This window comes from Manacus vitellinus, unplaced genomic scaffold, assembly GCF_001715985.3.
Source record: "Manacus vitellinus isolate BGI_N305 unplaced genomic scaffold, ASM171598v3 scaffold_10_pilon, whole genome shotgun sequence".
Classification (NCBI taxonomy): Eukaryota; Metazoa; Chordata; class Aves; order Passeriformes; family Pipridae; genus Manacus; species Manacus vitellinus.
This window is the reverse complement of record NW_021938838.1, coordinates 7,376,441-7,388,464: the sequence shown is the minus strand read 5'-3', so window position 1 is coordinate 7,388,464 and position 12,024 is coordinate 7,376,441. Positions and strand designations below refer to the sequence as shown.

Sequence of the window (12,024 nt, the reverse complement as noted above, 5' to 3'; positions counted from 1 at the left end):
GAAAATCACCTGAAAATCACAGGTTCACCTGTGGTGAGAACTGGGGGATATGAGCCCCATCCCAAACGTGGGGAGACCTTTATATTCTCATTGCCATCATTCCTGCCCCAAAGGTACTTTTCAACCAGCAGAATGAAGTCTCTTCCCTCACTGGCCAACACTAACATGCATCACAATATTGCAGAAACTGCTGGAATTTGCACTTACAGGTGGGAAACTGAGGCACAGAGAGAGGTGCAGGATGAGCTGCTCCAACAGAACAAGGTGTTTGCCTTGTGCTGAGGGCACAGACTGGCTTTGCAGAGCATACAGCACATCCACAGCAGGGTAGGGAATGGGGCAAGGCCCCAGAGCTGATGTCCTACCTCTGAAGATAACTCTGGCTGCAGAAATGAAACCATTTTCCACAGGGACTGCTCAGTGAGGAATACATGCCTTTATAATATTAAGGAGAAGCCACTCCAGAAAAATTTCATACGGAAATTCATGTCTTTGGGTATTTGCTTCAAGGGGGAACAACTCAGTTTGTTCTCCAGGAAAACACAAGTCTGTCCTGAGCATTCCCTCCCTCTTCTCTCTCATTGCTTGTGCATCTCCTGCTTCCCCAAGCCTGTTAGTAAGTGCCTTTTCCAGCCAGAATTCAGGGAAAGGCTTCAAATCACTATACTGACAATCAAATCTCAGCATTACTAATTCTGATGAGTTCAGAATGCCTCTCAGGCCAGTTGTAATTTGTCTTAAAACACCTGGTCCTGAAGTCAGGGAAAATACAGCTTTTAAAAGGAAAGAACTAAAGAAAGACATTTCTAATTGTCCTGGGAGTGGGAAGCACTGGGTTTGCCAAACAGGGAAAGTCAAGGAAGCATCTTCCCCTGGTGACACGGGGCCCACAGTTCTTCCCAGGGCAGCTGAATCCTTATGGATTCAGCCGCTGACTGGGGTGAAAATCAGGATCACAAGGAAGGAAAAACACATTAAGATATTGCTCAGCACCTTTATTAAGGTTAATGTGCTCCTCTCACAGAGCAGAGCGAAATCAGGCTAATGCTTGTTTCCTTAATCCTCCTGGGCTCTAATCCTTACTGCAAACTCCAAGATCTCACCCCATTCCTCAGCAGAGCTCATAGGAGGAAGGGCTGATCCTCCAGCTCTCCCTAAAGGTGCTGAGTGCCAGCATTGTGTTTGGGGGGCTGCATCCCTCCCGAGGTGTGGGAGATGCTCAGCTGGATGGGATGAGGCTGAGATCCCCATGGATCAGGACAGAAGGCTGCACCAGGGATGGCACAGGATGGGATAAGGCAAGAGCAGAGTTTATTTATTTCCTGTGAAATAAATCATCAAATTACAGAATGGTTTGGGTTGGAAGGACCTTAAAGCTCATCTCGTTCCAACCCCCTGCCACGGGCAGGGACACCTTCCACTAGACCAGGTTGCTCCAAGCCCTGTCCAGCCTGGCCTTGGACACTTCCAAACCCTTATTCAGTCCAGGGAAATACCTTGCAGACCCAAAGTGATGCCCTGAGCAGGAAATAATACCTTTATAGTGATCATTTTGGTGTGAAAATCAGCAAAATAAGGGACCTTGCTCTGGCTGTTCACTCATTCATGAAAATTCATGATGCTCTGCTGTACTCTGAGAGTAAGGGGAACCTCTTCAGGGAATAATATTGAGAAAGGAGTGGCTGTTCTAAGGGAATGCTCATGTATCAATTGCAATTTTAGAGATTTTTGATTCAAAGGCCAGAATCTGTCTTTTAAAATCCAGTATCAACATCAAAATATAAACACTTGCCATTCCAGTGTTTTGTTTTCTCCAAGTTCCCCTTTTTTCTTTTTTTTTTTTTTTTGTTAAAAATGCTTTAATTGTAAATTAAACAGCTTTTTGCATGGTAAATTAGCATCAAGACTCCCCTGTAACTACTGCAAACTCCTGCAAAAAATCCTTTCTTGGTCAGGATTTCAATCAATGCTAAAACCAGACCCCAAACAGGCAACAACTGCCAAAATTCACAAGACAGATGCTAAACCACAGCACTCCCCCCTAAAAGACCATCACCAACCTCATCCTGCCCAGCTCCTCTATCTTCAAGTCATGCCTACATTAATACAGCTCATTCATCTACGTCAGCATTACCTGACTCAAAGCATTCAAAATTCATCAGGTTCATTTTAAAATCGAGGCATTTTTAAACAGGAGGCATTTTTAGCTCTCGGCTGCTGGTTCCCAAGCCTGTAAGAATGACTTTTCTGCAATAGCCTGGGTGGAAACCTTGCTTCGAAACCAAAGCTGAAAATCTTGCAAAATCACATGATTCCACAAGCTGGAGCTTCTAAGGAAAAAAAAAAAAATAAAAAATGTTCAGCTCCAGGAGCAGATGTCACCCAACCACGAGGAGCCCCATGGGATATCAAATCACATGAAAATATCCTGAGATTTGCATGAAAAGCCGTGAGAAACCCACCCCAGTGAAATTATATGAAAACTGTGCTTCAGGACTTAAGTTCCCCTCTCTTATGGGTCAGGGAAAGGTGTGTGAGGGGGTTCCCAAAGTTGGGGTCATTCACCATCCCCTGGTGCTGGATAAAATACTTGGGAAGATGGAGTGAGGGTCTGAAGCCTGTCTGGCAATTTCTATCTCATGTACTTTTCCCTGGGGTCAAAATCCTTCTTCCTCTGTCCTGAGCTGTACCTGAAACTAAGCAGCATGTTCCAGTGAGATAAGTAATTACCATGAGTTCATATCATTTCTTTTTAATGAGGCTGGTCAGAATCTTCATTTAGTATTTTGATTCATTTTTCTGTGCTCGGCGGGTCCTGATGTCTCCGGATTTGCCCTCCTAGAACCACTGTGGGCAGCTTCTGTACCAAATCTAGACAGCCAGATGCTTCATCAACAAAGTTCTGAGTTTTTTTTAATTAATTTTCAAGTTCTGAGGGGGTTGATAGGACCAGCTGTGGCTGTGTCTGGATCCTGCAGGAACCGGGATCGAGGATCAGGGCACACTTGTATTTGCTTGTTTCCGCCCACTATTTGAAGTGCATCAACAATTCCTTCCCGACAGCAAAACAAGAGAAGAGTTGGTACTTTTAAGGTAATTCTGACATCCGTGCTATGAATAGATCCTTATGGAAATTTGCCCTTGCTTGCTGGTTCCCTGCACAGGAACCCAGGAAAACGCTGGTATGGTGAGAGGGACGAGACCGCTGCCATGGTGGCACTGGATCATGGAATCCCAGATTGGTTTGGGTTGGAAGGGACCTTAAAGATCATCTTGTTCCAACCCTGCAGCACTGGCTGGTGGTGGTTCCTCCCAAACCACATCTCAGCTCAGGTGAGGGGCTGTGGCCCCTTCCCAGACGCAGCATTCCCAGTTCATCCCCCCGGAGCAGCCCTTTACGCTGGCAAGGGATCTGCTTTTGCAAAGTGTTTCATGTTTTCCACCTCCTCAACTATCCCAAAGCCATTTGGTTGGTAGCTCCTGGTGCACCTGCTAAGAGAGGTGTCACTGGTGCCACTGCAGGGGTGGGAAAGTGGGACATGGAGCCACCACAGCTCCTGCCCGGGCGAGACAGGCTGGGAGGGACCCACCCAGTAGCTCCCACTGCTCCCCTTCCCTCTCCCCAGCGCAGGAAAATTTCCCAGCCCGGGCCAAGAAAACCCACTTGCCTACTCAGGCGGCGCTAACAATGCAAACACTAATTATATTTCCCTCACCTATCAAAGGGATGATTCACTGAGGTGAGTGGGCACAGAGCATTACACAAGATGAACACCACGGTGCGACCACCCGGCCCTTTCGGGGTAGCCCTCCCGAGGAACAAGGATTTGGGGAGCATGTGAGATTCGGACTGGGAGAGGGGTGGCAGCAGGGCTGCTGGGCACCGAGCACCTGGAAGGGGGCTGGTCCCCTCCCCAAGCCCCTGTCCAGTCCTGGATCCCAGCTGCTCCTCTGGGAAGAGGTGGAGGGAAGATAAAAACAGCGTTGGCAGGGATGGAAAGGGCAAAATGCTGATTTGGGGCTTCTTCCTTCATCCACCTCCACAACCATGGTTTCAGCAGCTAAACCCAAACCCAACGCAGAGCCCGAGGATTCCCATGGGAAGCCTGTAGCTACAACTCCAACTGTCCCCAGGGTGAAATTACTGAGCATTCCCAAAGTGTCCGAGGAGGTACAGAAAGTACCAACTGAGACGTCTCCAGATCTCCAGACCTGCTCGAAAGAGGGTCTCTAACCCTCTGCCCCTGAGAGGTTCCACCAGAGCTACTGGGAGCAGCTCCAGCTCACATCTGATCCAGGCTGATCCAGGTGGATGCAGCCCCTTCCACCCGAAGAAAGGGAGCAATCCTGCTCCCGCTCTGGAGCTGGGATGAATCAGACCCAGCAAACGAGCGGTGCAACTCCAGCATCCAACTGAAGCAATCCTCGGGAGCCTGGTTTATGTAATATCAGGGTGCTTCTGGAGGGGGCAGAAGGTGGCAGGGATTTTTTGGCAAAAAGATAAGGACATGTCAGCAGTGTTGTGGTTTGGGGAGGTCCGAGGGGGTGAGTGTGTACAGGGAACAACAGGACAGTGCCACAGGTGCGGGGCCGTGGGTCAGGCGTGCCGGGGAGATTTGGCAAAGCGTGGGCTTCTGGGAGAGCAGCAGGGCTCTGTTTGCTTACGTGGGCTCTGCAATAGGTCTGTGTTGATGGACATGAATCCACACAGCTCAGGGAACACGGTTTGCATTCCCCTGGCGTGTGCAGGGGTCAGGGAGCGCTGGGGGCTGACCACGTGTGTGTGGGAAGGGGAGCGGGGGGCGAGGCGGCGGCGTGGCGTGGGGAGGAGAGGCGTGTGTGTGCCCGGCGTGTGGCGTGGGAGGTGTGAGAGCTGCAAGCTGTGCCTGGGGGAAGCGCTGCCTGGGGGTGTGTGGGGCAGTGCGAGCGCCCGGCGGGGCGGGGGACGGTGCCCAGGGGACGGGGGGTGACAACGCGGCCCAGGCCACTGCGTGCCATCCCCTCCACCCAACACATCAACACGTGCCCATCAAAAATATTGCTCCCCAAGACAGCGCTGGAGATGTGCCCTTACCCACTGTTGTGCGAGGGAATGGTAAAATTGGAGTGAATCCATGGATTCTGGGGCGTCTCGCTTCCCGAGCCTCGCTGCACATTTGGGGACCCAGCCCCTCAGCCATGGCTGAGGAGCTAAAAAAAATAATGTGCAAGGGATGAATATTTATCTGTGGGTGGCAAGTGACAGATGCTGGGGCGAGGATTCTTGGATACTTCAGTTTGATGGAGGTAATAACTTGAAGAGATTAATGAGAAACATCCTTCCCAACAGTTGCCTCCCTGGTGCCACCCAGCACTGCTCCCGCACTCAGCGGCCTCTGGGACCCAAACACACAAAGTTCAGTGAGGTTTGGTGCTCAAAAGGCTGGAGATACCCAACTTTGGTGTTTTCTACCCAGAATGGAGCCAGGAGACCAGGAAAGGGATATGGCTTCTCGGTGCTTGGAGTTGAGTTGGTGGAAGTGACATTCCAGCTGGGTTCTGGCCCAACTGGGATGAGGGAACCTGGTGTGGAAGAGCCTGCTGGGGTGTCCACAGGTCCCATCGCTTTGCATTTCCCCAGCACAGCATCCCTTCCTCCTCAGAGGGTTTGAGAGTCCCATGGGGACCATTTTGCCACAGACACCGTGCCCTTTCCCCACACTGATCCTCTTCCCTCCTCCTGAAATCACAAACACATGATATCGGTCCCCAAACACCGGGAAGGCGGGCTGGCCGGACAAGATGGAAGAAAAAGCTCTTTCCTTCTGGTAGGTTCTCAGAAAACACTGAAATTGCTGCTTAGCCACCCCAGTGTGGGATGCTCCCCATGTTCCTCCCTAAAAACACTACCCTGTAGAGGATGGGGAGCACAGCAGGGTGGGGGCACGTGCGTGGCCGAGGACAGGGCCAGCCCTGCAACACCCAGCCCTCAGAGACCTGTAGTTTGTCCAGACTTCTGTTTGTCCTCCCACAAACCTCCCAGGCAAGGGCTGGGTGCCAGGAGGAGACAGCACCCACGTTGGGAGCACGCAGAAACCCCCCCACATCCCCTCCTGACCGCCTTGAACGTGGGAGACTGCAATTATTCCCTGCCCAAGCTTTATCCTCAACTGAAGGACTGCTGGGATTTATTGATGGCTTCCAAACACACACCCTCTAGATTCCAGATCAGACCCCAGCATCATTCCATGCAGCTGAAACAAAAGGTTGCAGCTCTATTTTCCTTTAGGACAAAGCCACCAGCACAAAATTATCACTAAAAATCCGGAGACGGTTGCGCCTCTCCCTTCTAGAGCATGAAAAAGCAGCTGCAGGTGAGGTTTAACCTCTCCTCCCTGTACAACCACAAGGCAGCAAACTGGGTTTTCCAGAGAAAGGTCTTGCAGCACCTTTCAGGGAGGGCTGTGATGGAGCTCACCGAGACTGCAATTTCCTCAACGTAGCAGTATGGAAAACCAAAACATCTTAAAAATAATCGATGAGCCTGCTTTGGATGGCCACGATTCCCAGGAAAACAAGGGGGCAGTGGTGCCGGGTGCCTCTGGCTGCCGGCAGGTAGGCCTGCCTTGGATTATGGAGGCAATTCCGATGGAAGTAGCCACAAACCATGAGAGAGGATGATACAGCCACTTACAGCACAGCACCAGCTGTTTCTCCCAGTTCAGCCTTAAAGCTTGTTAGTCCAGCAATTTTTTTGGGTTTGATCACTCCAATTGGGTTTTCTTGTTTTTTATCTAATCCCAGTTTCCCCTCAGCATCTCGTTAAGCCGTGTTGACGGCAGAGAATAGCTCTGGTGATCCCTCTGAGCCCCTACGCTAAGCATTAAGCCGTAAACTAGGAATGTAAGACTCTTGTCTGAATTAAAGTCTTTTCCCTGGTATTATTAAGTGTGGGGCTGCCTTTGGAGGGGCTGGGGGACGTGCAAACACCCAGGCCCCTCGTTGGAAGCAGTGGCAGCACTAGAGCTGCCCCCATCTGCCCTGGATCCCCCAGACACAGTTCGCCTCCATCCTTCCCCGCGTTGCATCCATGCAAATCCTACAGGTTCCAGTGGTGCAGTCAGAACTGCCATGTGCAACTTGGGTTGTCTCCCCATGGTTTGGCCCACCCCATCCTCTGACCCTTCTGGGCCAGAGCTGGGCGTCCCTCCACCAGCACAGCCAATTCCCCTCCCCAAAATCTAGGTTGAGGACAGGAAGGGGGGAGGACCTGGTGCCCAGAGACCCGCTGGACATATGGGGCTACCTGTGGCAAAGAGTTGGGCTGGTGCCACGCTGGGCTGGTTCCTCGTTTCCTGCGGGGTGGGAGCATCCCTCGCTCCAAGCCAGCAGGTTGCAAACTCACGGACTCCAACCTAAACCCAGGGTCCCTGTTTGGAGGTTTGTACCCCATCACCACCCCAGGAAGGGATCAATGGGCACCTACCTCCATCCGAGTAGGTCTCTGTCCCGTAGCCATCCTGTAATCCATTGCTCCAGGTGCCTTCGTACTTGGCCCCGTTTCCAGTGCATTCTCGGACCCCGTACCGTCCCTTAAATCCATGGGTCCACTCTCCTTTGTACACCCACTTCCCTTTGCTCTCCATGCCAATGCCATGGCGCTTGCCCTGCGCCCAGGTGCCCTGGTAAGTGTTGCCACTGGGCCAAGTGTAGACCCCCAGCACCTCAAAGCCGTGACTCCAGGAGCCCGAATATTCACCTTGACCCTTCGGGCCGGTACAGATTCCATGGCCATGAGCCTTTCCGTCCTCCCAGCCTCCACAGTACGACCCTCCATCGTCAAAATTAAACCTTCCCCCACTGGACATGCATGTAATTCGGTTTGCAAATCTCCCAAAAGGTGAAAAAAAAAAATAGGAAGAAATGCAGAAAATAAAACACGAACGATGACTTGGGGAAAAAAATATAAACAAAAATAAAAAAATTAAACCAAATCAAACTCAATCGAAATCATGCACCAGATCCAGGGAGCTGCTTAAGCCAGTTTCTTGTGATTATTCATTCTCTGGGAGTATGTTGAGGATCAGTTCTCTCTTCCCCTGCTGTGGAAACAGGATCATTAAAAAAAAAAAAAAAAATAGCAGCAAGAACAGCAGCAGCTATTGGGTTTTGGTGCAAACGACTCCACCTAAAAACCATCCAAGGCAGGGAACGGGGGTGGGGGAAAAGGAGGAAAGAAAAAAAAAAAAAAAGGAGGCCCAAATGCCAATAGAAGGAATAATTAAAAAAAAAAAAAAAAAAAAAAAAAAAAAAAAAAGGGAAAAAAAGCGAGCCGCTGGCGCCAGCCCTGGAGGGGGGGATGCTCAGAGCCCCCACGGAGCCCCCCCGCCGCCGGCCGGGCTGGCTGCGGGCGCAGGGCCGCGGCAAGCGGGGGGCGCGCGGCGCATCTGCGGGGCTTCGGAGCGCAAGGCAGCAGCCAGCCAGCAACTGCGTGCCTCTCCGCCGCCCTCCCGCATGCGGCTCCCCGGGACGCTCCCGCACCGCGCACGCCCGCGCCCCGCACACCCTTGCCGCCGGCCGCCCTCCCCCGCCGCCGCTTCCCCCGCCGCAAACCTCAACTCCCGGGGGACCCGCCTCGCGCGCCGGCGGACCCGCATCCCGGCCGGAGGATGCTCGCGGGCGCAGGCTGGATGCGGGGGCGAGGGGCTGCGCGGTTGCAAAGGGGGCCTCGGCTCGCCCCGCGGCCTCCCCCCACCGCTCCTTCCCGGCTCCCTACGGGGATAAATCCCGCTTATTAATGAGCAGGATCCTGGGCTTTCTGCTCTGCCTCAGCTCCCGGCGCCGGGCTCAGAGTGGATTTAAAGAGACAGGAACTGCGTCGCCTTCGCCTCCCACCCCAGCAGGGCCCTAGCCCCGCAAAGACTCGCGGGATGCTCCTGGATTTTTTTTTTTTTTATCCTTTCGTCTCTCCCTGCCCCGCTCCCGCCTCTCTCCCGCTGCTCCTCGGTGCGACGAGGGGCCGACATCCCCGCCAGAGCCGGGGGGCCCGCTGGCAGGTGGGTGGGTGGGTGGGTGGACACCGGGAAAGGGCCAAACGCCTCGTTCCGCCACCGCCGGGTCTCCGGGCAGACTCTGCTCCGAGCCGGGTCCGGCACACCGCAACTGCAACACGGATTATTTATTCATGAAAAGGCCGTGCTGTCGCTCCGGGGGGGTGGCAGCGCTCGGGATTTATGGCAGCGGTCTGGGCTCTATCCCCATCCAGCGGGGCTGCGGCGCACCTTGGTCCCCTCCCTCCAACACAGCATCCCAGCGGGGTCCTCCCAGTCCACCGGGAGGCCCTCACCGGTCTGGTCTGCAGATATTTATTTTTTTTCCCTGGGATCGCTGGAGATGTGGAATCCTCCCCAGGCAGTGGCGTTTCGCGGGGTCCTGGTCCGGTGGTGCATCCCCTCGGCTCTAAACGTGCCCAATATTTGCAGCATCGGGGTGTCTGTGCAGGTCCCTGTGCCTGACACACCTATCTGTTTGTGTTAATACACCCCTGTATTAGTACACAAATATTAAAGGGGGATCTCTGAGAATAATTAAAAAGATGCTCACAAGTGCTTATAAAGCAAAATCTGGGTGATGTATGAAAACACAGCTCTTCCCAAAAATCACACACCGGCTCAGATTTGCATCCTGCCATCTCCACCAGTGTTACTGGAGCGCTCGTTTTGAGCCAAGACTTGGATTCCAGACCCAGCTCGGTCAGGACTCCAAGACAAAAAATAAACCATACAATGGAAACCCACGGGATTTAGGCTGTGCATCCCCCCTGGAAGGGCTTGTTGTGCTCAGTCCCTGCCACGTTGCCCACCCAGGAGGAAGTTTCAGGCTGTGTCTTCCCACTCAGTTGTTTTTTTTTCTCTATCGATGCATGTTCTTGTCCATCCATGGAAACACATCACCACCCTCCTCTGGAAGAAAACCTTCCTCTCTCTTGGAGCTGGAGGGAAAAGATGCAACCAGAGTGGGTGGAAATTTTCCCACTGAAGCATTTTTTTCCAGTTGAAAATGGCTTTTCAAACTACACTGAGTCCTTTCTGAATGGCAGGAGCTGTACTCATTATACATTGTGGGGTTGTTGTTGTTTTCTTCCCTAAAAATCCTGCACTTCAGGTACTGCATTTTTTGACAACAGCAAACTCCCATTTTTTTTTTCATGGAAGGAGAATTTGGGTGGAAACCCCCAAACTTTCCAAGAAAAACACTATAACTGAAGTTGCTTAAACGCATATAAAAATTTTGGCAGGGAAAAAAAGAAATTCCGGTCCCCTTCTGTTGCTTTCTCAGTAGTTTTAGACAGTTACAGTCATTTTACATGGTAATTAGCCCACTAATTATTGGCCAGCTATTCCTTTGGGGGGATTTCATGGGATGTAGGGATCAGAGGCAAACAGCTGTGCAGGCACCAAGGTGTGATACCCCTCTGACCAACATGGGATGCTGCTCCTCATAAAACAAGTGTTTAAAATAACACCATGTTTAATAGTACCTGGTGAAAAAGAAATTCCTAATAATCTGTTCGGGAAGAGGAGAACGGGATCTATTAGTGACAAGTGTTATCAGGATGGTGCATGGCTTTAAAATGAATGTTATTTTGGAAACAGCACCTTTGTGTCTGATGAATGGGCAGGTCCTACACTAAAAATGAAGCCACGTGTTACATCTTCTGTTCATGACCTGATTTAGGTTTTGCGGTGTGTCCAAAGGTTGTAGTGGCGTCCAGTGGCTGGAGTGGAGGGTTTGCTCAGAAAGGGCCATTTTGGTTCTTAAAGGGTTTAAGATGGGCTTCAGGAGGCTCCAAAAATTGCTAAAAACCATCTTGGAAGCCAAACAAAGCAGATTGGAAGTGTCCAAGGCCAGGTTGGACGGCTCTTGGAGCAACCTGGGCTGGTGGAAGGTGTCCCTGCCCATGGCAGTGGGTGGAACGAATGAACTTTGAAGTCCCTTCCAACCCAAACCATTCCATGATTCCATGACTCTATGATTGTGGGAACACCAGATGAAGGGGCTGGATGGACAATTACAGATGCCAGGGTGATCATGGAGTGGTGGCCAACCACGACACAGCCACGTTGGTGTCCCCAAGTCTAACCCCAAATAAACCTTATTTTCCCTGACTTTATCCAAAGGTCAGGATTTAGTTTAAAATAAAAACTCATGCCCCAGTCAGCTGCAATTTTTGCTGCCCTGGGGAGTCCTTTCCAGACCAGTTCATATTTCCTTGGTGCTGCTGATGTACAGGAGGCTGAGAGGAAATTCCAGATTAGATTTCACACCCTGAATGCCAGCAGGTTTTTCCCTCTGGAAGATGCTCCTGCCACCGGTGAGTGCCAAGTTTACTTCCAGTTATGCTGCCATGTCGGGTCTTTAACTGGGCTGCTGGATTTCTCCAGTACATTTGCCTAATTCCAGAGACTTTTCTCCAAAAGGTACAGGCAGCGTTAGATAGGGCTGACAAATTGTTTCTTTAAATACCTGATGCAGATGTGGATGAGGGGATGAGTGAGACGAAGTTTGGGATAAAAGAATAATGATGAAAAAATACAATGAAGAGCAAATCAGCTTATGATAAGTCACTGAGCGTGGATGGGGGAAGAAAAAAGAGGATTGGGCAGAGGGAGTGATGCAAAATACAGAGAATAAAATTAGTTCCTGCCTGTTCCTGGAGTGTCTTTCAGAAGAAAAAGCTGGTGGAAAGGCACAGATTTCCAGTCCCATCCCACCTGGTGTGCACAATCCCAGCTGAACAGGGGCCCAGCCCAAGGAGCAGCTCAGGGAGGGATGGGGATGCAGGGAAGGATTTGGATGAAGGCAGGCAACTGGTTTTGATGTACCAAATGGTTCAGAAAGACAAGTGCAGGGCATTGGGGAGACCTGGCTTTCACAGAAATCCTGCTGGGAAGTTTGGCTGTGCTTAAGAAGGAAAAATACCTGCCACAGAGCAAGGGATTAGCTGGAGGAATCCACGCTGCTGCTGCATCCTCAGCATGAGAG

General features: G+C 51.5%; 1 protein-coding gene across 1 annotated transcript in view; it reads right to left on the bottom strand.

The window, feature by feature from the left end:
- The window catches only part of JPH3 (junctophilin 3), a 56,134-nt gene extending 47,970 nt beyond the window's left edge, over nucleotides 1-8,164 (bottom strand). Inside the window, exon 1 of the mRNA XM_008927585.4 lies at nucleotides 7,466-8,164. Coding sequence (XP_008925833.2) covers nucleotides 7,466-7,847 — 382 coding nt within the window. The 5' untranslated portion in view covers nucleotides 7,848-8,164. The remainder of the gene's footprint in view (nucleotides 1-7,465) is intronic.
- Between the last annotated feature and the right edge of the window lie 3,860 nt (nucleotides 8,165-12,024).